Below are 24842 nucleotides of genomic sequence, written 5' to 3' on the forward strand. Positions count from 1 at the left end.
CAGTACAATTCCTTTCTTTAACAACCCTTAGCTCAAAAGTTATTTGATTAACCCATCAAATAACCAATCTTATACTTTCTTGGAATAACCTTTTTATTCATATTCATGACTTACAAACAATTACTTAAAATGGTTTAATCTTGGATTAAATCTATAAAATATACTCCTTGCAATCTCATCAATCTACCATCTATAAATTAGATTTGGAATCCGCACGCGTTGGGGTCTAAAAGTCGTCAAAACTATGGCCCCAGAGATCAACTAGGTGTTGGCGCAGCGGGACGCGAGGGTCCGGATCGTATATTACAATTAAAAATCGAAATTCCAACAATCCCGATCCTAAATTTGATCATATCAACAACAAATGGATCGTCGTATCATTTAGTAATTAAAGCACGAATCTAGAAATCATAAGAAGAATACCTATGTCGATTCTCCAAAGATTCTTGTAGTCCCGAAAGTACAGCGACCTCAAACTCATCCACACGAATATGCGTCCGATTGAATCCTAGCCTTGAAGTAATCCGCAAGAGTTCCTATTGCCGAGCAGCCCTTAGCTCAAACTCTCGCCGCGAATACGTCCTTGCTCGGATGTATGAAAAATGTCGCCAAGTTTTTCCCGTGATTGATGACTACTTGAACTCCTTCAAGCATCTTTCTCTCTCTATAACTTTTTGTTGTAGTGAGATGTTGCTTATGGTGTGTTGTATAGTGTTCTTGAAATGAGCAAGGACAAACTCCATTTATAGGCTAGAGCATGTCTTAAGAATGCAACACCTTTCATGCTAGGTGTCACACACCAAGCAAAGGTGTGGCCACCACATGACACATTTCATGCGGTGACATCACATAGGTGACATCATATAGGTGATATCATCATATGACATCACATATATGATATAAGCTTATCTCATTACATCATCACCATGACATCATCATTCCATTAACTTATGATTAGTGATTTAAGTATTATTAATTACACTAATTAATTACTTAAGCCTTTTAATTATAAAACTTGGCTAAAATATAATTAGGTTCCTACTAATTTATAACTCTTATAAATTAGTCCCTAATTAACTTGGACATAGTACTATTAGGTTCCTACTAATTTATAACTCTTACAAATTAGTCCCAAATTTGTACTTGTTTTTCATCTTAAATTAATTTCTGAGATATGCTAGTATCTATATGAAATCAATCTTTCTAAACTCAATCGGTTGCACACTCTATTGTGTGTGACTAATTAGGTTCACATCTATATGGCAACGAGAGCCATAAGAAATGCCTTTTTATATTAAATAATTAAATCCTATTTAATCATTAATTCTCGTAGATCGAGAGTGACGTCTAGCAACATATCACGACCCCCAAATAGAGATGAATGTTTCGATGCATTATTAATAAACCAATGTTCATAATTACCGTACAATCAAAATTCCCTTCATCTAAGATTCCAATCTCGACTAGTATCACGGTTAAGTCAAACACTGTTTGTCTTGATCATATGACCTCATCTCTCAATTCTAATTCTTGATAAATATGACTTCCACTAGATACAACTTTTTAAGTAAGCCATATACACCTGCGCAGGTTTTATCATCCACCAAGAACAATTCGAGATAGCATAGAATCTTGTCTCCGTTCATCCAAAGTGATGAATCCTTTCTAGGTTAAACCCCTATCTCCATATACAACTAACTAGAGCCAACACATCCCGCGGCCCTAGCTCATGAAAGATCTAGGGTTCAGGAGTATCAAAATCTAATCACCAATATACAAGATAGTGTCACTGCAAGTCAAAGGAAATATGTACAGTTATGAACTAGATGACATTAAATTGACTTTGATGAATTACCATCTATAAGTCATCTAGCGTCACTTATTCGACTCACTCAACACTTTGATTGTCCACATGTTTATTTTTATCCTTATCAAGTAGTATGAGACTCACTACTTCCTATAATTAGTAACTCTTTACTAATTAGGAGAATAAACGGAGGTGACGATCTTTCCGGGATAATGCGATGCCCTTATTCGCAGGATCCCATCGATCGTGAACGGTTATTTAGATCACTTGTATAATAAAATCTGTCACTCGTATTCTTAACACCTTAAGAATAGATTCTATCACAATGTGATAAGGACAATACGTAATAAATGAACACTTAGTTCAAATAAAACATATATATATCTTTTCCATTAGGATTAGTTCTACAAATATACACGATAAAATGGCCCTATGGCACATACTACTAACACTGGGGACTGCTCGTGCAGTCCCCTAAGGAACTGCCAGCTCTACTCGGCGAGAAAGACTGGGCTGCTCGCTGAGAAGGCTAGATGTCTGCTTGTCGAGCAGCTGGCTCTGCTCATCGAGTAGATGTGTTATGCTCGCCGACCATAACTTAATTCTGCTCGCCGAGCAAAATCATTCTGCTAGCCCATCAGAATTCCGCTATTGGTGAGCAGAATCAATTCTGCTCACCAGAGCATAACGAAGCCCGTCGAAGTTCATCCCGACGTGCATACGTGACTCACGCATCCTATCCAAAACTCCAAAACTATTCCTCAAATCCTTAAAATGAATAAACAAAACCTAGGTCGAATCGATGAAGAACGATGAAAATTATGAGGAAATGAGTTTAGCTTAGGATTTTTCTCTCTGATCCTAAACTTCTAAATGAAGTTGGTCTCTTATATAGCTTGGTAAAAGTGAAACTAAGCTCAAGCAGCTCAAACTCGTACTTTAACTCAATTTCTTAATTAACGTCCGCGTCCAATTTTAAAACAATCTCGCGATTACACGAAAGTTTACCGATAAATTCTTAAAAATATTTTACGGACTACGACGTAAAAATTATTAGCTCGGGACTTACATTTTATTTTATATTAATTTTCTTAGCTTTTACGTACTCCCCCTAATACCTTTTCTAACGAATAATAATTTCCCGATTTTATTTTTTATCTCGATTCTCATTCCCGACCTAATTGACATACGTTTTATAAATTAGGACACGTGGCACGATCTAATATCCTTACAATTTACGGGTTATTACAAATTCTCTTTTCCAAACACAACGACATCATAAAAGAGAATCTAGGGACACAACCAGTAAACCAGATCAGAAAGTGCCAAGGAATAATAGAGGCTTTATGGTTCATCTCTTTCCATAAGCTACTGATGGAGAACACACCATTCCTGTTAGGCTACCATAAGACTTTGTCTTCAATATTTGAAATTCTGAAATTCCTCTCAATGTAACTCCAAGCATTTTGAGTACTATCATCCATTGGATCAGGATATTGCCACCAATCATTCTTTCAAAGGTTGCAGACTTTAGCAGTTTTAGAAATATCAGTGTCTTCAATAATAATCTCAGAAAATCTATCAATAATTCCTTTATCATCAGGCCACGGATGTCACGACCCGAATTTCACCCGAAATCTCAAGCCGAGACTGGGGCTACGGAATGGGAGTGGTTGCTTCGCAGCCCATAGCAAGCCTAAATACCTTTATAAATATTCTGCTTTTTCTAAATTGTTTTGTCAATAGGTTGGCGGGTTTAAAATTTGAATATTGAGGAAGATGGTTAACATACCAATAGGTCATGTGATTATTTTATTTTAATAAATTGAATCCTTTAAGTTTCTTCCTATATGTTCACATTTTACCTAATGATAATTAATTTCAATTTTAATCTACGGTTTTAGTTTCGATTTATAACTTGGTAATTTGATAATGTTATATTTTTGTTATTTAAATTATTTTGATAATATTATTATTTATTGTTTATAATAAATTGATAATATTATTATTTATAAATTACATTGACAACATCATCTTTAATCTAAGAATAATGTTAGATTTACTTTTTATTTAATTTATTTCGATTAATATATTCGGAGATCGATAATTATATTTTTAATTAATAATTTATAATTACTCGGGTAATTATTAACTTTGGAATATATTTTTTTGACTTGACGTGTCAATTGGACGTTTTAAGATTTTAACGGTTTTCTCATTTACTCTAATAAAGTAAATTACTTGTACTATTGGTTACTTGAGTTATAAGTTATTGAGTTCTGTTTTAAATTCGACTATTATTTTATCAAAGTCGTTTTATAATTATAAATTAAGGTTTATAATTAAATATAAATATATTTATTTTATCAAAGTTGTTTATGGGAATTATAGACTCTGGTTTATTTTTTTAATAAAATATTTTGGGCCGGGTTAGACTTGGGCCACTCGACATGTGAGGTGTCTTGGTAGTTATTGGTAACTCGGCTAACTCACTATTTGAGGAATTCATTTAAGTTATTATTTAAAAATAATTTATGTAATATTTTCTGGGTCGGATTTTTAAAACGGGAACTCAATAGACTTGACTTATTAATTTTTGAGTATTGTGTTACTCGATGTGGTTCGTGTTTTGGCTTGGGTCTTTAATTATGTAATTAATTGACCATTCTGTTCTGACTATGTTTTTGCTTGACTTGGCATTGTGTGTGGTAGTCTTATTTGGTATCTAGTACTCTCTAGAGTTAGGGTATGTTTTAATAATTGTTTATACTTTGTTTAGACTCGTCGACTGTTCGTGCTTTTGAGACGAACCGATTTTAGGCTGCTTGCCAGGAGTTATCACGTGGATCAGTATGCAATGAGTTTATATCGCTATTTACCTCTTTATTTAGTAAATTGTATTTTCGCATATATATATATATATATATATATATATATATATATATATATATATATATATATATTGTATATACAGCTTTCGAACTATTTTCGACATTATGGATCTGAATTGGAACGGGCTACTCGATGGGCATCATCGAGACTGCATGCACACCGGTATATGATCATATGGTATTGAGGTAGGTTCGAGATACGTCTCGCCTTAGTGAGGGCGCCGATGGAAGATACGTCTCTTGGGAATCACGTGTTTATTTGAGTGACAGTCGGGGATCGGTTATGAAAATACGTCTCACCGACACGACAACTCGATTTAGACATTTATGATTTAGAGTTTCAATGTTTATCCATAATCATAAATTCTTTATAAATGTTTTTAATGGTTTTCACTTAATAAATGTAAATAGTTGTATGAACTCATCTGAGTATATCTGACCTCGTTGTTTTTCTAATTTTTTCAGGGTTATGATTATGATCGAGTCAGCTGGTCTCTGAATTCGTATTCCTCGGAGGTTTTACTTATTTTTAAATAAACTATTAAACTGATTTTATTCTTAGACCGCAATAGTAATAAGAATTCTTACTTGTCTAATACTTGTTATTAGATTTATTATATTGGGTTATATGTTGTTTATATAAACTGTTAGACTAGGTTGGAGTCTCGGTTGCCAACGAGCAGTGATTTTCTTGCAGGTTTATATGTTGAGTGGTTGTCCGCAAGGCTTAATATGGGTTTCGGTACAACCATACCCATACCCTAGCGCCAGTCGCGATTCATGAAAATTGGTCGTGACAATTAACAAAGTTTGTGTGATTGAATGAATAAATCCATTTCATCAAGTGTAGAGTTATTTATATACAAGTATTGGAGTAATGACCAAGTATAAGACTTGGAGAAGAGGCCAAGTATAAGAGTTTGAGTAGTGGCTAAGTAAATATATATACTAATAATTACAAGATCTATACTAATAATACAATTTATAACAAACTAATTAGATATTATATGTATCCTTGATATTCACCCTCAAATTGATGGTGGATGGTCAGAAAGCATCAATTTGCCAATAAGAAACTGATGTCGATGACGTGAGAGAGCCTTAGTAAAAATGTCTGCAGTTTGAAGATCAGTGGTTATATGTGGTAAAGAAATAACATGATTATCATAAGCGTCTCGAATTACAATCCACTTCAATATGCTTGGTATGCTCACGAAATACTGGATTAGCAGCAATTTGTATTGCACTAGTGTTATCTGCATGTAGAGGAGTAGGATCAATTTGAGGAAATCCAAGTTCACCCAATATTCCTCGAATCCAAACTATTTCAGAACAGGCAGAGGACATAGCCCGATATTCAGACTTAGTGGATGACTTAGACACACGAGTTTGCTTCTTACTTTTCCAAGAAATAAGAGAGTTGCCAAGAAACATGCACTAACCAGTAACTGAACGTCGAGTATTAGAACAGCTAGCCCAATCAGCATCACTATATGCACATAAAAGAATGGAAGAATTCACAGGGAAGAAAAGACCTCGGCTAATAGTACCTTGCAAATATCGAATAATACGACGTAGAGCAGATAAGTGTAGATGCGTTGGTGCTTGCATAAACTGACTTACTTGCTGAACAGCATATGAAATATCAGGCCGAGTGATAGTCAAATAATTCAGGCTCCCCACAAGTTGTCTATACATAGAAGGATCGAAAAGAAAATCACCTTCCTGGCGACAGTATTTTACGTTTACTTCCATAAGAGTATCAACAGAACGACCATCTTGAAGACCGGCCAAAGAAATTAATTCTTGAGTATATTTATGTTGATGTAAGAAAGTACCAGTTGACGTAGAATGCACTCGTAGACCTAAAAATTACTGTCGACGACCTAAATCCTTCATATGAAAAGATTTTTGAAGATGCTCTTGCAGTTTGAAAATCAAGTCAAGATCGTTCCCTGTAATAACAATATCATCGACATATACCAAAAGTAAAACGATTCCTTTGGCCGTGTTGTAAAGAAACAATGAGGAATCATACTGGCTCTGGGAAAAGGAGAACTTCAGAAGTGTGGTGCGAAATTTTTCAAACCAAGCACGAGGTGCTTGTTTCAAACCATACAATGAGCGTTTGAGCTTACAAACATCAGAAGATGGTGTAGAAAGTAATCCTTGCGGAGGATTCATATAAATCTCTTCTTTAAAATCACCATGCAGAAAAGCATTTTCAGCATCCATTTGTATTAAGGACCAACCTTTAGAGGCAGCAATAGCTAGAACAAGTTGTACCGTTGTCATTTTTGCTACAGGAGCAAATGTTTCATCATAATCCACCCCATACTCTTGTCGATTACTGAGTGCAGCCAATCTCGCTTTGTATCGGTCAAGTGAGCCATCAGATCTTAACTTAATAGAATATACCCATTTACAACCGATGGGCTTAACATCAATAGGACAAGAAACAATAATATCCTAAGTATGATTTTCTTGAAGAGCTTGAAGTTCTTCTTGCATGGCCTTTATCCAACATGCTTGTTTTGTTACCTGAGAATAATAAGTAGGAACTATAGTATCTGCTAAAACAGCTGAGTAACCATACCTATCAGGAGGATGAATGGTACGTAAAGATCTTCGAGTTGTCGTTGGAGTAGACACTGGAACAGGATCAGAATGGATTTGTGATGAGGGGGGCTGTCGTCGATGGTATACAAGACCTGGCTTAAAATGCTCAAATATTGAAGGAGTGTCATCAAAGCTTGGAAGGTGAACATCATCAGAAAAAGATACATGTTGGTGAAAATAGTACTCGTGCTCAAAGAAAACCACATTTCTGCAAGTACACATACGATTAGCATCAACGTCAAAACATAGATATCCTTTTTGGGAAAGATTATAACCCATAAAGACACACTTTACTGATTGAGCATTAAGTTTGTGGCGTTCGTGTGACGGCAAGTGAACAAAGAAAACACATCCAAATGTGTGCAGCCTGTGATAATCAAGATGTACACCAAACAGGCGATAGTTAGGAGAATCAAGTTCCAGTTGTTGAGAAGGTAGTCGATTAATCAAATATACTGCAACGGATAAAGCTTCCACCCAAAATTTAAGCGGAACTGAAGACTCCAAAAGTAAAGTTCGAACTGTATCCAACAAATGACGATTCTTGCGTTCAGCCATCCCGTTCTGCTGAGGAGTATAAGGACATGATCGTTGAGAGATGATACCTTTTTGTTGTAGAAAGGCTTGAAAATCTCGTGACATGTATTCACCTCCATTATCAGACCGCAGAACCTTAATACTAGCGGAAAATTGAGTCTCAATATAAGCAAAAAAGGTTTGAAAAATAGCGAACACCTCATATTTTGTACGTAGAAAATAAATCCATGTGAAACGGCTATAATCATCAATAAACGTCACAAAATATTTCTACTGCGCATGTGAAATAACATGAGTAATGCCCCTAACGTCAGAATGTATTATCTCAAAACAATTATTTTCACGACATCCATAGGTAGGAAATGGTAAAATCTTACTTTTACCCAGTTTGCAAGTAGAACAATCAAAAGGCAATTGATGAGAACATTTATCTTTACCAAGAAAACCACGCTTCATTAAGTTTGAAATAATTGCATTGTTTGGATGACCCAATCGTTTATGCCAACTTTCAGCCTTATTTTCAACAACGAAAGAAGCTAAAGACAACTCTTTAGGAATAGTAAATTGTAGCGGAAACAATCTGCCAACTTTAGACCCCCTCGCGATCACCTTCCCCGATATCTGATCTTGCACAAGACACCCATTACGAGAGAAGTGTACGTCACAGTTATTATCCACAATTTGGCCAACTGAGATTAGATTAGTAGATAATCCAGGAGAAACGAATACATGACAAAAAGAAGGTCCAATATCACCAATGGATGTAATCGGAAGATTACTTCCATTAGCAATATGAAATTTTTGAGAGCCACTATATTGTCGTAGATTGTGCAAAAAATCAGCTGAACCAGTCATATGGTTAGAGGCTCCAGAATCGACGAATCAAGAAGAAGGAGTAGGCTTACCTTCACTTTTAAGCCCAATAGCAAAAAAAGCAGTGATAATCATTTGTTGTACCATTTCTGGGGTAATTGTAGAGTGATTATTGCTAGTGATAGTAGGTGAAGAATCTAAACTGGCTGTGTGAAAAGCTTGAGCTTGCCGATTTTGTGGGCGTGTAGGGCATTCCTTGATGATATGTCCATTCTGCTTACAATAATTGCAAAACTTCTCAGTACAATTGCGGGAAATATGCCCACACTCCTTGCAATTGTAACATTGCGTTGGCGTTTTTCCTCGGCTCCTTCCTTGAGCAGCATAAGCAACATTTACAACATCATATGTTTCTTTAGAACCACCTATGATAGCTTGTGTAGCCATTCTTTGCTCTTCTCGCAATAACTCAACAAAGCATGCATCCAACGAAGGAACTGGATTCCTATTCAATAAGCTACCCCGGACAACCTCAAATTATGGTCGTAATTTCATCTAAAATTGATCTCTCCTACTATCTTCATGAACCTCTTGAAGACCGATTAAGGCCTCCATTGGTGCTTTGGAATAGATAATACCAGAATATTCGCTCCACAAATTAAGAAATCCAGAATAATATTGCTCGATAGATAGATTGACTTGATTGTAGTTACTAATCTCAAATTCAAGTTGAAAGCGGCGTGCCATATTATCTTGATGATATACGCGCTTCAGATAATTCCACATATCTTGAGCTGTTTCAAAGGATCGTAAATTGTTCACCATATGACTTTCAACTGATGCTAAAATCTAAGAGATGATCCGAGCATTTGTTGCCTCTATTGATTTAGTTCATTCGAATCTTTAGGAGCAAAAGACGACCCATCAATATGACTCCAAAGTTCTTTTCCTTTTAATAACATTCTGAATTGAAATTTCCATGCGGCATAATTCTTTCCTCTAAACCTATTTTCGGTAGACATTCTCAAAAAGAATGAGAAATTTAAATTAAAAATGTTGATTCAAAGATTAATCAACCTAAAAGAAATAAATTCAAGAGAACCCAAAAATCTCAAAACAAAGATGTTGATTAAAGATAATCAACCGAAAATCTAGAACGAAAACTAAAATCAAAGCTATTAATTTTAAGAAGTAGGCTCTGATACCATAACAAAGTTTGTGTGATTGAATGAATAAATCCATTTCATCAAGTGTAGAGCTATTTATATACAAGTATTGGACTAATGACCAAGTATAAGACTTGGAGTAGAGGCCAAGTATAAGACTTGGAGTAGTGGCCAAGTATAAGATTTGGAGTAGTGGCTAAGTAAATATCTATACTAATAATTACAAGATCAATACTAATAATTACAACTTATAGCAAACTAATTAGATATTATATTTATCCTTGATAACAATCATCCATTGGATCAGGAAGTTGCCACATATCATTCTTTCAAAGGTTGCAGACTTTAGCAGTTTTAGAAACATTAGTTTTTTCAGTAATAATCTCAGGAAATCTATCAATAATTCCTTTACCATCAGGCCACGGATGTCACGACCCGAATTTCACTCGAAATCTCGAGCCGAGACCGGAGTTATGGAATAGGAGTGGTTAGCAAGCCTAAATACCTTTATAAATATTTTGCGTCTAAAACATAAAAAGATTTACAACCTCGTTGCAAGAATTAATTTAAAACCTTTATTGAAAACATGTTCGGAGACTGTGATTGTATTTCTAGACATTATGGCGCAATTGTTATTACACATAACATATTACCCTTTTCCGAACATAATGATAACAGTATATGAAAACTGTGTCATAAAACCCTGATTGCATTTCAAGAAACCAGAATTATTATGACGAACCTGCTCTGTTTCAATACAATCCTAAAATGTTAAAAACATAAAACCATTGTATCTCTCAAACAACTTATCAAAGCATTTTAGATAACACGCAACTTTTAAAACATATATCTTATAAAGTACTTCAAATCAGAGTTTATTAAAATATTGTGAACTACTGTAAACAGAAAGACAGACTTCTGATAGGAGTAAAATTACTCCTATATTCCGAGTCGTTTCTACGCGTCTTTAATCGCTTTTATCGTATTATTCATACATTATTTAGTGTTTTTATGCTTTATGGTGTGTGTTAGTGTTTCAAGGATCATTTAGTGATTATGGAGCGTTTTGATCAATAAAGAGTATAAATCGTGGATTAGATCGAAGTCGTGAAGCTTAGGAATGAAGGAAGCACATTTGCACACATGAAAATATGACCCCAACGCATTCATTGAAAATTTTGGAGCCGTTAAAGACTTCAAATGACTTTCTATTCTTCATAATAAATAAAGTAGACATCCTAAGCTTTCCAACGGTTCAAGAACCGACTCATTTGGAGTTTTCTACATTGAGTTATGAAGTTTTGAAGTTACTAGTTTTGCAGTTGGAAATGGTGTCTCGAACGAGAATGGGAGGTACGAACGTACCAAGGCAATTTTCCCTATATTTCAAACGAGACACCATTATTTCGAACGTACCATGGATTATTTCAAACAAGACATGCGAAAAGGGCTGAATCAGTGTTTGAATTGTATTCTTCTCCTATTTCAACTTCAACGCAACTCCTAATACAATTCCGACTTGTATTTATAGTTATTTTATTATTCCAGGACTTCCTCCACTATATAAAGACATTGTAATAGCATTAGTTATCAATCAATCAATAAAACTAGACATTAGATTACATTAGTTATAATTTAGTTTTTATTAAATAGCTTTTAGTGTAGTTTTTCTCCAGCAGTTTATAAGTAGTTTATAATTAGTTTCTGCAAGACGATTCTGAAGATTTCAAGTTTAATCAAGACGATTCTTTCCGAAATTGACAACTCCAGTATTTATTGTTTAATTATGCTTTCTTTTTCATCATCCTTCTTGTTTTGTTTCAGTTTTATTATGAGTAACAAAAACCCTTGTTCGAGGGTTGATATGAACTTATAAATTGGTAATCACTTAGATTGGATGGATTAGTGTTAATTTGTGTCTTAATTATTAATCTTATTGCTTGGATTAAATTATCTACTTAGTTCATGAGTTTGTGTTTAGTTAACTAATTGAGAGATTGTTAATTAAATAGACATAGATAATTAAGAACTTAGAGAAAAACACCGTGAGAGCGGGTTGGAATTTAGGTAGTCGTTGAGTTTTCTTCATAATTATAATTTGATTATTTAATTCAGTTTTAATATTGTGAGAGCGAGTTAATAATTGGTTAGTTAATTAGGTTGTGATTTTATTCGGATCTTTGAGGCTTGAGAGGGCGGGATTCGGTGCTTTACAATAGCTCGATTCGCGATAAAACCACTAAGAAATCCTATTCCAAAATTTTACTTATTTATTTGGGATTATTAATCCTTGAATTTTTTAATCTTATTGTTTTAAATCATATTTTATTATTTGTTTTCAGTTTATATTAGTTTAATTAAATTACAAAACCCTATTGATTTTTGTAGCTAGCCGATTAAAGAATATTTGAAATTAGTGATTAAGTCCATTGTCTCTGTGGGATCGATACTTGGTCTTCAGAGATATATTACTTGCGCGATATCGTACACTTGCGATAAATTGCCAACAACTTCCCAGTACCCAACTACTTGCAGCTCTGGAGGTATGGTTGACGTTGACTTCCAGAATTATTATAGAAGTCCGATCTCAAACCTTGATAACCTTAAGTCTACACATTTATAGTTGAATATTCAAATTACATATATATAAAACATTCGTATATATAAATTATTACCAATTATTTAATACAGATGAAACATAGATTATATCGGTCTCAAGTTATACAACTTGGGCCTTAGACCGTGAACTGAATCACTACCGTCTAATTTGGGATATCTGGACTGTAACTATGCAGATGCCATCATAGTGTTATTTGTGACCGTAACCATTTTACTGTTGTCTCAGACTGTTAAGTCCGGGTCTGTAATATCCCATATTTGTTTTTGCTTATTCCGATGAGTTTCCGCTAATACTTTGAGTCTTTTGCGGATTCGTGGTTCGATTTGTGGTTATGATTATTATTACTAATTCATAATTAATTATTTACCAATAGTTATTTTAAAAAAAATTATTATAATTAGTATTAATTAACAACTTAATTTACTACATGTGCCATACACAAAGTATAATATTAACTTAATTTAAACTTTATGTTTTGATTAATTTAACATAAACCCTCAAAGCATAAAAAAAATCTATAAACAGTGTAGGGTCATTATTTAACCCATGCATTGTTGAGCTATGCAATTCATGAAGGCCCATGCAATTTATGGTAGCCCAACGTGAACCCATGCTCTGTGTGCTATTATAACAGTGAGTTGCGATGATTTTATCATATATACGTTTTCTTTTAACCCTAATTGATTACGCTAATTTTTTTATTTATCAAACCCTAGCCGTCTCTCCCATCTCAAAATTTCCTGAAAATTACACACTAAATCACTCTCCAATTTGTTGTCAAACGTTCCGTTCGGTTGCCACCGTAGCTAACTTAGTCCTCTTCGATTCTACGCTTGGAAATCGTATTTCGGTACGTTATTCTATCTGTTATACGCGTCGTCGTTTTACGATTTTTGAATGTTCTTGATATTGTTGTTTCTGCCGATTATATTGTTCATTGCCATTGATATTTACTTTGCTTCTTAAGGTTATAAACTGATATATGGGTATTTGTTTAATGACTGAGATTGTCATGTGGCATTGAGGTTAGAATAATAATATTTATTTCTGTCAATTTTTGTTTGTCTTTTGGCTCATGTTCTTATTAGAGAAGAAACGTGGCCCTGTCCATGATACTTATTGAAACCCAGTTCTTTGAAAATTCAAATCGGTAGTTTCTGCTAAATTGCTTCTTTTAGAGTTTTAGGTTTCATAATTCTTATTTTTGCTAATTACATATTTAAATTATCATTCTTTATTTTGACACCTACTGTACATCTTGCCTTCTTTTAAATATGTTTCTTCTGAAATCTACATTTTCTATATTGTAAATGGCAGTGGGCGGCAACTTAACTTTTTTCAAATTATGTAGTTTAATTATGGCTTATGTGTTGGTCAGGTTCTTATTGATTTTGGCTTAGATTTTTTGACATTATATGTTTATAGATTCATGATTAAATTGGTTTGAATAATAGTGATGGTTGGTTATATCAATTGATATGCATGGTGAGTGGTTGGCTATTATATGATTAATCAAAGGTTTCATTTGATTTAATATTGATTTGAAACCGAATTCTCAATTATTAATTTGATTTCTAATTATTCTCATTATTTTAAAAATAAAAATAAAATTAGTTGCGAGTATAATTTAAACTGTTTTTGATAATTAAAATTGGAAAATGATATTTATATAATTTTTCTATAACTATATAATTACTCGGGTAATTATTATTATTTTGAGAATATGGGCTTAATGTGCCAATTTGGTTAAATTTCAATTTAACTTTTAGATTATTTTCCCCACTTATTTTATTTAAGTGATTAATTTTGGTTATTGGTTATTTTATTTAAATTATTGAGTTGCGTTATTAACTTTAATTATTATGTATCAAAGTTATTTTATAAACTGTGGTTTATAATTTGATAAATATTTGGGTTGGACTAGACTTGGGTTGCCCGACATGTGAAGTTAGCTTGGTAGTTATCGGTAACTCGGCTAACCCACTATTTGGAAATTAAATTCAATTATTATTTAATATCTATTTAAATAATATTTTCTAAAACGGATTCTAAAGCGAGAACTCAATAAACTTGTATTATTTAGGAATTATAATTTATTTGGATATTGTGTTTACTATGGACTGCTTTACCGTGACTTGTTGTTGTTCTAGTCCTATATGGTGTCTAGTACTCTCTAGAGTTAGGGTCTGTTTTTAATTATGATTTTATACCTTGTCTAGACTCGTCGACTGTTCGTACTTCATAGGCGAACCAGAGTTAGATTACTTGCCAGGTTTCACGTGGAATAGCAAGCAGTGAGTTTATATCTCTATTTACCTCTTTATTAAGCAAATGATATATTTTGTATATATGTATGTATAAACAGCTTTTGAACTGTTTTCGGCATTGTGGATTTGATTTGGAACGTGCTACTCGATGGGCATCATCGGGACTGCGTGCACACCGGTAATGATTATGGTATTAAGGTAGGTTTGAGATACGTCTCACCTTAGTGAGGGCACCGGTGGAAAATACGTCTCCTGGGCTCACTATTTATTAAGTGATAGTTGGGGATCGGTTATTGAGATACGTCTCACCGACACGACAATGGATTTAGAATTGTGGTTTAGGGTTTCATTGATAATCCATAATGAAAATGTTTTATTAAACGTTTTTAAAGTTTTTCAACTTAATAAATGTAAATGGTTATATAAACTCTACTCAGTAAATCTAACCCCGTTGTTTTCCAAAATATTCCAGGTTTATGATTTGAGCATTGGTCGATCTCCATTTCTTCATTCTCGGAGGTTCTTTATTTTATTTTCAGAATCGAAGAGTTGAACTGTTTTAAACTCTTAGACCACAGTAGTATCAGATTATTTATGTCTTAGTCTTTTACTTATATTTTAGACTATTGGTTGTTGTATTGGTCCAACTATTATTTTATTAGCTTTGGTATGATTACAGTGTTTATGGTATTTTATATATTGCCATGTTGTTGAGATTATTTTGAGATAAGCTTACTTCAAATATATGTTGTTTATATGTACTGCTAGACTAGGCCGAAGTCTCGGTTGCCCCCCGAGCATGTGGTTTTATGCAGGTACATTACTTTTAAATGTTATAAGTTGGTTATCTGCTAGGCTAGCTACGGGTTTTGGTACAGCCATACCCATACCCTAGCGCCGGTCATGATTTATGAAAACGGGTCGTGACAAACTTGGTATCAGAGCTTTGGTTTCAAACCAAGGCCTATTTATGTGTTATGTGTTTAATGATTTTTCCATGTGAGGTTTGAGTCATGTCTTAGGAACTACTGCGGAATTAGGATTCATGTCTTGTCTTTTGAAACGTCATCTTTTAATTTTAAACTTTCTGCCTACACCGATAGAAATGTGTCGAGTCAGTCATTTTTATGTCTTGATTTGATACTAATGTTTTTATTGTTGATGTCATTTCACTTGGGTGATTTTAATTGCTTTTGATTTCTCGAGAAATCTTATATTGGTAATTTTCTTTAAGTCATGCTTTGGTATGATGTTATTTGCCTTATTGTGATGATGTTGCGTTTCACCTGGATGATAAATTTTGGCTGTTATACCTTTAAATAAATTTATGACATTGGGTTATTTGGTGAGTACTTTTGGCTATGGTCGAGAGCGTTGAAAAAAAATGATATTTTGTTTGGCTTGGGTCTTGTTTAGAATTAAATGATTTTTGGCCGTTGAATTTTTATCATGTTTTGTAATTTTATGTTATTGCCACATATTAGTTTTATATTGCTTTTGAGAAAATTCTTTTGGCCTAACGAATATTTTGACGCAAAAGTCGTATGGGTAATCTAAACACAACATCCTAAACTATGATATTCAGTACCTTGCCAGTAAAATGAAATTCTTACATTTCAAAATTTTACTTTTGACTGATGATTGTAAATGGTTGTTCTTCTAAAATAATAAAAAAAAAAATTCTCGTCGTTTAAAAATTTAAATGTTACGTCTATCTTGGTGTTTCCAAAATAATTATTTTTGAAATAAAATTATTTTGAAAGGCAATACCGTTATGACAATTTAATATTTCTTTTGAAATTTTGTCGTTTGATGGTTTGTTAACACTTTGGTGTTGTTCGTCTTATGCTTGATTTGCTAGTATTGGTCGAACTATGTGTTTCCGAAAAGGTTATTAAAGATTCATTATTTTCTCACTTGGGTGAAGAATTTGATGTTTGATGTTTAGCTAACGTCGACCTGCTTATTTTGAAAAAATTGAGATTTACTTTAAAATGCGTTTTTCCGGATTTGAAAATGTGTCGTATACGTTTTATAAATGGTTATTGCGGGTTTGACTTGGATCACCCAAATTTGGAGTTGAGTTTGGAAGTTTTAACTACTCGGCTAACTCGATGATTTATAAATTGAGGCGTTTAGAAAAATTTATAACCATTGTTTTAAAAAAAAAACGATTTTCCGGAAAATGACTTTTAAAACTGTGGGACTCGACATAAACTCAAAATTTATTTTGTTAATTTTATATTTCGAACTAGGTTCTGATGCGTACATTCATATCAATAACACAATTTGTCTTGATCTGATTTAATATTTTGAGCATGTTATTACATGATTTAATATTTTCATCATTTTTGGGCTGATTGAGTTTGTTGCCATCTCGGTAGGAATTTGTTGATAAGAAAAAATATTGCATGCTAAATTATTTTGGTATTAAGTTGTTTACCTACTTGAATGATGATTTCTTTTATTGCAAGATTCTTGGGTGGCTTTTAGTTGTGTGGAAAAAAAATTCCATGACTTATATTACTGTGCTCTTATTAAGTCTCTCATGTTTGGTTAGGTTATATCATAGTAGTTAATTCTCGTTTGCCTCATTGTGTGGAGTATCACGTGAGGACATTACTTGCTTGCTTTCTTTGGCTTAATTCCAGTGTTGGTGTCGATGTGCGATTCGAACCTTTGTAGACCCTGCGATTATTTTAAATGTTGTAAATGGTTTAGCCGGATTTAACGTTTGAACTTTGGGAATCTAGATCATTGAGCTCTATATCAAGGAATTTGAGAAGCAACTCTTCATAATTGTTAGTGAATTCTGTATAAGAATCTACCTAGGTGTGAGGATGGTGTTGTGAGATAATATTACTCAGCACCGGTGGAATAATTCTACTCGTGAGTGTTTGCCTTGTGCGTTAAGCTTATAGCGTTATGCGTTCTAGGTCGAGTTTGATGTGAGAGATTTGGAGTATCAACATTTTCGGCTTTTGACATTTTGGAAAGGGACGTGAAAACTGTAACTGAAGGTTGATCAGTGTAGTAATACACTGATGGTTACATCAGGTATATCGATGAAATACCAAAACTGATGGTAGAGTTGGGAAGGCGATCGTTTTGTATTATTTTCTTTGGGAAATTTTAGTTGGATTTGAGGGAGAATTTGTTTATTAGGTAAATTTTAGTTACGCTGTTAAAAAGAGTTATTTTGTTAATGACGATTCAAATTGGTGGACTACGATAATGGAGATGAGAATATATGTCAAGATGGACGAATTCACGTCTCACAGAGTGTAATGTCTAGAAAATATTTCAAAAGAAAATTGATTTCAAATGTTAACTTGTTAAAGTAATTGAAATGTTTTTCACGTAATTGTGCCCGGACATATCACGATCATGCATTTTGAATGCCACGAATAGAAAACGGCATTGAGCATTAAGTATGTTCACTAATTAAAAGAGATATAAATAATTGATACATGCATTTAGTACATTCATCACGAGCATTAAATGATTAGGGTTGAATGTAACTCTTTGGGGGTAAAGCTGTCATCACCCTGGCGCACAATTATGTAAAATAAATTTTTATCAATAAGACTTTTTGAGAAAAATATTTTGTTATAACTCGCGAGTTACATTGAGAAAACTGTATCTAAAAAGTGAGATAAATTTCAAATGATTTTGAAATTTTTATCCGGTTGGTACCTAGACAAATACTCTGTGACGATGGTGGTGATTTAAGGACGATTTCATTGTAATAATTTGTTTTTATTTTTTGAGTATATGTGTTTTGTAAAGGAAAGCTTTGATTATAAGGTATCACTCGAGGTATAGTTGTGTTAAGTTTGGTAGTATATCGATTTCGGATTGGAAAGAGTTGTGTCAATTTACGGTTTATGATTTAAGGATTGCTGGTTTAAAGAAATTGGTTATGCTCTACGCGTGTTTTTACACTGGAAAACTTAAAAGAAATTTTTGTTTCTACAAATTCGATTTATGTCCAAAAAGTTTAAGACCGATATGGAGATTATTTCGTAAACAAAGGGATTCTTATTTGCAAATGTTTTTTTTTTTTGAGAAATCGATGAAATTTTGTCAGTTTTGATTAAAGGAAAATATAAGATTTTTTTATAACTGAACGATTTTATAAATTTATGAATTTATTCTGAAAGTTAAAAGTGAATTCAAATTGAGAGTGTGTAACTATTTTGGTGCGTTTACGAACTAGAGGATTTTCCCAACAAATTATTTAATTTTCGTTTTCAAAATGAAATCAAACTTGAGATGCTAGTGATTTAAAATTAAAAGCGGATGGCATTATTTGTGTTTGCGGAAAGCGTTCTAAAAAAAACAGCAGCTAAATTAAAAATTTAAAATGAAATTTGTTTTGAGTATAACCAATGAACCGATATTTTGATCTAAATGATCTTTTGGTAGGATTTGTGATTTCAGCGGGATGTTGGAAACATTTTGGGATTGTTCTTACGGTCTTTGAGACTTGAGCTTGTTATTTTGGAAATTTTTCCTCGTAAAGCGTGTTGGTGATTCTCGATTGAAATTTTTTTATTTTCATTCACACGCGTTGTGTTCGAGAAATTTTTTTAGGTACCGAATTAATGAATTCAGATATTTTTTTTTTGCGTATGCGTGTGGTGATCATTTGAGTTTTCTATTCTGTTTTAAATTCAGTTTTCATTATGACCTTTTCCGGTTTCGTTTTGGTAGGATTATCTTTTGGTGAGATTTTGTTTTCCTTAGAAATTTTCCTAAGACGGGTTTTATCAGTAATGTTAAGCGGAAGTTAGTGTTACTATGTGTGGTTTTTACTTGAAGTAAGCAAGCTGTGCGTAATTATTTCTTTTAAATCTACTTGGTATTCGCTTTAATTTATATGTTAGGAGTGGTTTTTGGTGCGTGCTGTTTCTGATTTTATTTTATTTTGATTTTATTAAATTCGCGGATGAATTTTTTATAAGTTTGGGAGAATATAATATACTGTATTTGTTTTGGCTTATTCCGATGAGTTTCCGCTAATACTTTGAGTCTTTTGCGGATTCGTGGTTCGATTTGTTGTTATGATTATTATTACTAATTCATAATTAATTATTTACCAATAGTTATCTTAAAAAAAATTATTATTATTATTATTATTACTTAACAACTTAATTTATTACATGTGCCATACACAAAGTATATTATTAACTTAATGTAAACTTTATGTTTTGATTAATTTAACATAAACCTTCAAAGCATAAAAAAAATTTATAAACAGTGTAGGGTCATTATTTAACCCATGCATTGTTGAGTTATGCAATTCATGAAGGCCCATGCAATTTATGGTAGCCCAACGTGAACCCATGCTCTGTGTGCTATTATAACAGTGAGCTGCGATGATTTTATCATATATACGTTTTCTTTTAACCCTAATTGATTACGCTAATTTTTTTATTTATCAAACCCTAGCCGTCTCTCCCATCTCAAAATTTCCTGAAAATTACACACCAAATCACTCTCCAATTTGCTGTCAAACGTTTCGTTCGGTTTCCACCGTAGCTAACTTAGTCCTCTTCGATTCTACGCTTGGAAATCGTATTTCGGTACGTTATTCTATCTGTTATACGCGTCGTCGTTTTACAATTTTTGAATGTTCTTGATATTGTTGTTGCTGCCGATTATATTGTTCATTGCCATTGATATTTACTTTACTTCTTAAGGTTATAAACTAATATATGGGTATTTGTTTAATGACTGAGATTGTCATGTGGCATTGAGGTTAGAATAATAATATTTATTTCTGTCAATTTTTGTTTGCCTTTTGGCTCATGTTCTTATTAGAGTAGAAACGTGGTCCTGCCCATGATACTTATTGAAACCTAGTTATTTGAAAATTCAAATCGGTAGTTTCTGCTAAATTGCTTCTTTTAGAGTTTTAGGTTTCATGATTCTTATTTTTGCTAATTACATATTTAAATTATCATTCTTTATTTTGGCACCTACTTTACATCTTGCCTTCTATTAAATATGTTTCTTTTGAAATCTACTTTTTCTATATTGTAAATGGCAGTGGGCGGCAACTTAAATTTTTTTAAATTATGTAGTTTAATTATTGCTTATGTATTGGTTAGGTTCTTATTGATTTTGGCTTAGATTTTTTGACATTATATGTTTATAGATTCATGATTAAATTGGTTTGAATAATGGTGATGGTTGGTTATATCAATTGATATGCATGGTGAGTGGTTGGCTATTATATGATTAATCAAAGGTTTCATTTGATTTACTATTGATTTGAAACCGAATTCTCAATTATTAATTTGATTTCTAATTATTTTCATTATTTTAAAAATAAAAATAAAATTAGTTGCGAGTATAATTTAAACTGTTTTTGATACTTAAAATTGGAAAATGATATTTATATAATTTTTCTATAACTATATAATTACTCGGGTAATTATTATTATTTTGAGAATATGGGCTTAATGTGCCAATTTGGTTAAATTTCAATTTAACTTTTAGATTATTTTCCCCACTTATTTTATTTAAGGGATTAATTTTGGTTATTGGTTATTTTATTTAAATTATTGAGTTGCGTTATTAACTTTAATTATTATGTATCAAAGTTATTTTATAAACTTTGGTTTATAATTTGATAAATATTTGGGTTGGATTAGACTCGGGTTGCCCGACATGTGAGGTTAACTTGGTAGTTATCGGTAACTCGGCTAACCCACTATTTAAAAATTAAATTCAATTATTATTTAATATCTATTTAAATAATATTTTCTAAAACGGATTCTAAAGCGAGAACTCAATACACTTGTATTATTTAGGAATTATAATTTATTTGGATATTGTGTTTACTATGGATTGCTTTACCGTGACTTGTTGTTGTGCTAGTCCTATATGGTGTCTAGTACTCTCTAGAGTTAGGGTCTGTTTTTAATTATGATTTTATACCTTGTCTAGACTCGTCGACTGTTCGTACTTCATAGGCGAACAAGAGTTAGATTACTTGCCAGGTTTCACGTGGAATAGCAAGCAGTGAGTTTATATATCTATTTACCTCTTTATTAAGAAAATGTTATACTTTGTATATATGTATGTATAAACAGCTTTTGAACTGTTTTCGGCATTGTGGATTTGATTTGGAACGTGCTACTCGATGGGCATCATCGGGATTGCGTGCGCACCGGTAATGATTATGGTATTAAGGTAGGTTTGAGATACGTCTCACCTTAGTGAGGGCACCGGTGGAAGATACGTCTCCTGGGCTCACTATTTATTAAGTGATAGTTGGGGATCGGTTATTGAGATACGTCTCACCGACACGACAATAGATTTAAAATTGTGGTTTAGAGTTTCATTGATAATCCATAATAAAAATGTTTTATTAAACGTTTTTAAAGTTTTTCAACTTAATAAATGTAAATGGGTATATAAACTCTACTCAGTAAATCTAACTTCGTTGTTTTCCCAAATTTTCCAGGTTTATGATTTGAGCATTGGTTGATCTCCATTTCTTCATTCTCGGAGGTTCTTTATTTTATTTTCAGAATCAAAGAGTTGAACTGTTTTAAACTCTTAGACCGCAGTAGTATCAGATTATTTATGTCTTAGTCTTTTACTTATATTTTAGACTATTGGTTGTTGGATTGGTCCAACTATTATTTTATTAGTTTTGGCATGATTACAGTGTTTATGGTATTTTATATATTGCCATGCAGTTGGAGATTATTTTGAGATAAGTGTACTTTAAATATTTGTTGTTTATATGTACTGCTAGACTAGGTCGAAGTCTCGGTTGCCCCCGAGCATGTGGTTTTATGCAGGTACATTATTTTTAAATGTTATAAGTTAGTTATCCGCAAGACTAGCTACGGGTTTTGGTAACCATACCCATACCGCAGCGCTGGTCACGATTTATGAAAATGGGTCGTGACGTTAACACTTCTAACGCCCAATGACTTAACTGACCTCTGTGTCAAACACATGCTCGTATCTAGAATACTACTGGTGATCACACAGTCCTATTGACAACCAATAGGAAGCTTATTTTATTGGATCTTTCATGGTTTAGTTATACTAGTGCGATTTGTTATTTAAAACAGTTCAAATATAAATATTTAAAAGTAAACAACTACAAAGTAAACTCATATAACCGATGTTCCTCAAAACATGTGCTCCCGCTAGCCCACTAGTCAAACACCTTGGTGTTTTGACATGGCACATCGATACTCGTCATATCTAGTTAGAATTCAAACGTCAAAAAATATTAGACATTGAATTTCTAACTTTAGTCATATCGTATAAACGATAAATTTTAAATAATTGTCATTCATAAATGACTCAATAAATCGTATATATTATCTCGACATTGAACTTCTCATTCAATTTATAATATTGTTCTTGGTATGGACTTATAGTCCTTTAACATTAATCACTTTGATTAACGTATGACTTTATTGAAACATCACGTCGTTTAAATAAACCAAATATCTTTTACTTTACAAAAACATTTTAACCTTTTAAAACGTCATAGTTCATTCAATCGATTCGATATGATAACCGTTTAAAACTCAAATATAATCAAAATTATAAATAACCAAATTCAAATTAACGGTTATTACCTCGAATATGTACGGATTATCAAAGAAACCAAAGTCGGAATCGCGAAAAGGATCAAGCTGCAACGAAACCTACGTTTCGTCTACTAGCTCAATCATGCACTTTAACCCTGATTTTAATTAGTCGTTCGTAGCTTAAACGGGGACTAATTCCAAATTTCCGCGAAATTTTTCCAAAAAATCCAATAAAATTTAAAACGAATAAAAATATAAGTTTTATTCGCATCCGATTTATATTTTATTTTTAATAAATCTCAGAAGATTTATTGGGTCCAAACCAGTTTTTCTTGAAATAAAAATTACGTCCAAATTTCATAAAAATTTGATGATAGCTTCTTAAAATTATTTCGCAAATATTGACATAAAAATTATTCGCTCGAAATTTATAAATTATTTTATTTTAATTAATAATCTTCTCTTTAGTCCTGATAAATTCTGTTATTAAAATTTAAATTGTCAAATTTAAATTTTAAACTCGTATAATTCTTACACGCATATAGAGACACTTATAAATTAAATTTACGTTTAATTTTAATTTACGTACTCTCGGTTCATTAAATCACTTCCCATGTATAACTGTCAAATTTAACTTTTATTATTTGACAGTTAAAATTAGATTTTTAAATATTTTCTTAATATTCATTCCTCAAAATATTATTTTTAATATTTTGATTCTCAAATTTGGCCTAGTGGCATATTGATAGAAGTATATTACTCCTAGTATTTGAGTCGGTTTTGCATTGCTCTTCTATTGTTTAGCATGCGTTTATAAGTGTTTTGGTTCCTTATTACCCGTGTGAGTTTTCAGGTGAATTGGAGCGAATGTGATGCGGTTTTGAACTAAAAATGTGAGGAATTGATGAATCGAGAAAGCAAAAAAGTTTCAAGCAAAAGGGAATGCCAAACTAAGGTATGTCTCGATCGAGATGGCTTAGGTCTTGATTGAGACATTAAGGGAGACATTGGCAGGGTTTTTCCAGGCATGTATTTTCCATCGAGAAGCCCCCATTTCTAATGTTGGTATGAAATGGTTATGTGGATTGTGGCTTTGACATGTTCTGGTCACAATGCTTAATGCTTGCTTAGGTTTATCTATCCTAAGTTTGATTGGAATTTGATTGGTGCATTGAGAGATGATTGATTGAATGGATTTATATGATTAGAAGCTTAGACTTTGATTCCGTTAGAGCGGGTTACAGTTTTGGTAGCCGCGGGTTAGTTTATTAATCGTAGATCGCCTAATTAAATGTACCTAAGATCACGATACTGGATTAGGCTATGTTTGGTTATTTGATTGTCGGTTTTGTTGTTTTTTGAGGGTCGAGAGAGCGGGAACGACGCTCTAAGAATAACTTGGTTTTTGCGTTTGCCATCATTTACATTTTTGCTCATGCTACATTTGATTGGTTGTATCAACCTCCAAGCATTTTTCTTTTATTGAATTACCCATTATTTGTTAGTTGTTAGTACTTTTGCACCTTAATTCTAGTTGTGTTCTAGTGCTTAG

At 32.7% G+C, this 24842-nt stretch overlaps 1 protein-coding gene across 1 annotated transcript; it reads right to left on the minus strand.

Moving 5' to 3' along the window:
* Positions 1-5726: 5726 nt before the first annotated feature.
* On the minus strand, positions 5727-6453 carry LOC126661696 (uncharacterized mitochondrial protein AtMg00240-like). Its single transcript, XM_050355557.1, has 3 exons — positions 6141-6453; positions 5883-6020; positions 5727-5812 (listed from the first exon to the last, which is right to left on the minus strand). Exons 1-3 carry the CDS (start codon positions 6451-6453, stop codon positions 5727-5729), a joined length of 537 nt encoding a protein of 178 aa, XP_050211514.1.
* Positions 6454-24842: the final 18389 nt, after the last annotated feature.

Source organism: Mercurialis annua, linkage group LG8 (genome assembly GCF_937616625.2).
Source record: "Mercurialis annua linkage group LG8, ddMerAnnu1.2, whole genome shotgun sequence".
Taxonomy (NCBI): Eukaryota; Viridiplantae; Streptophyta; class Magnoliopsida; order Malpighiales; family Euphorbiaceae; genus Mercurialis; species Mercurialis annua.

Bases quoted from the DNA above. Each gene is read 5' to 3' on its own strand.
- LOC126661696 (XM_050355557.1), bottom strand. From the start codon at position 6,453: ATGGAAGTAAACGTAAAATACTGTCGCCAGGAAGGTGATTTTCTTTTC. The intron at 6,021-6,140 runs GTTAGTGCATGT...GTTCTGAAATAG, and splicing joins TACTCGACGTTCAGTTACTG to TTTGGATTCGAGGAATATTG. The intron at 5,813-5,882 runs GTAATTCGAGAC...TTCAAACTGCAG, and splicing joins CAAGCATATTGAAGTGGATT to ACATTTTTACTAAGGCTCTC.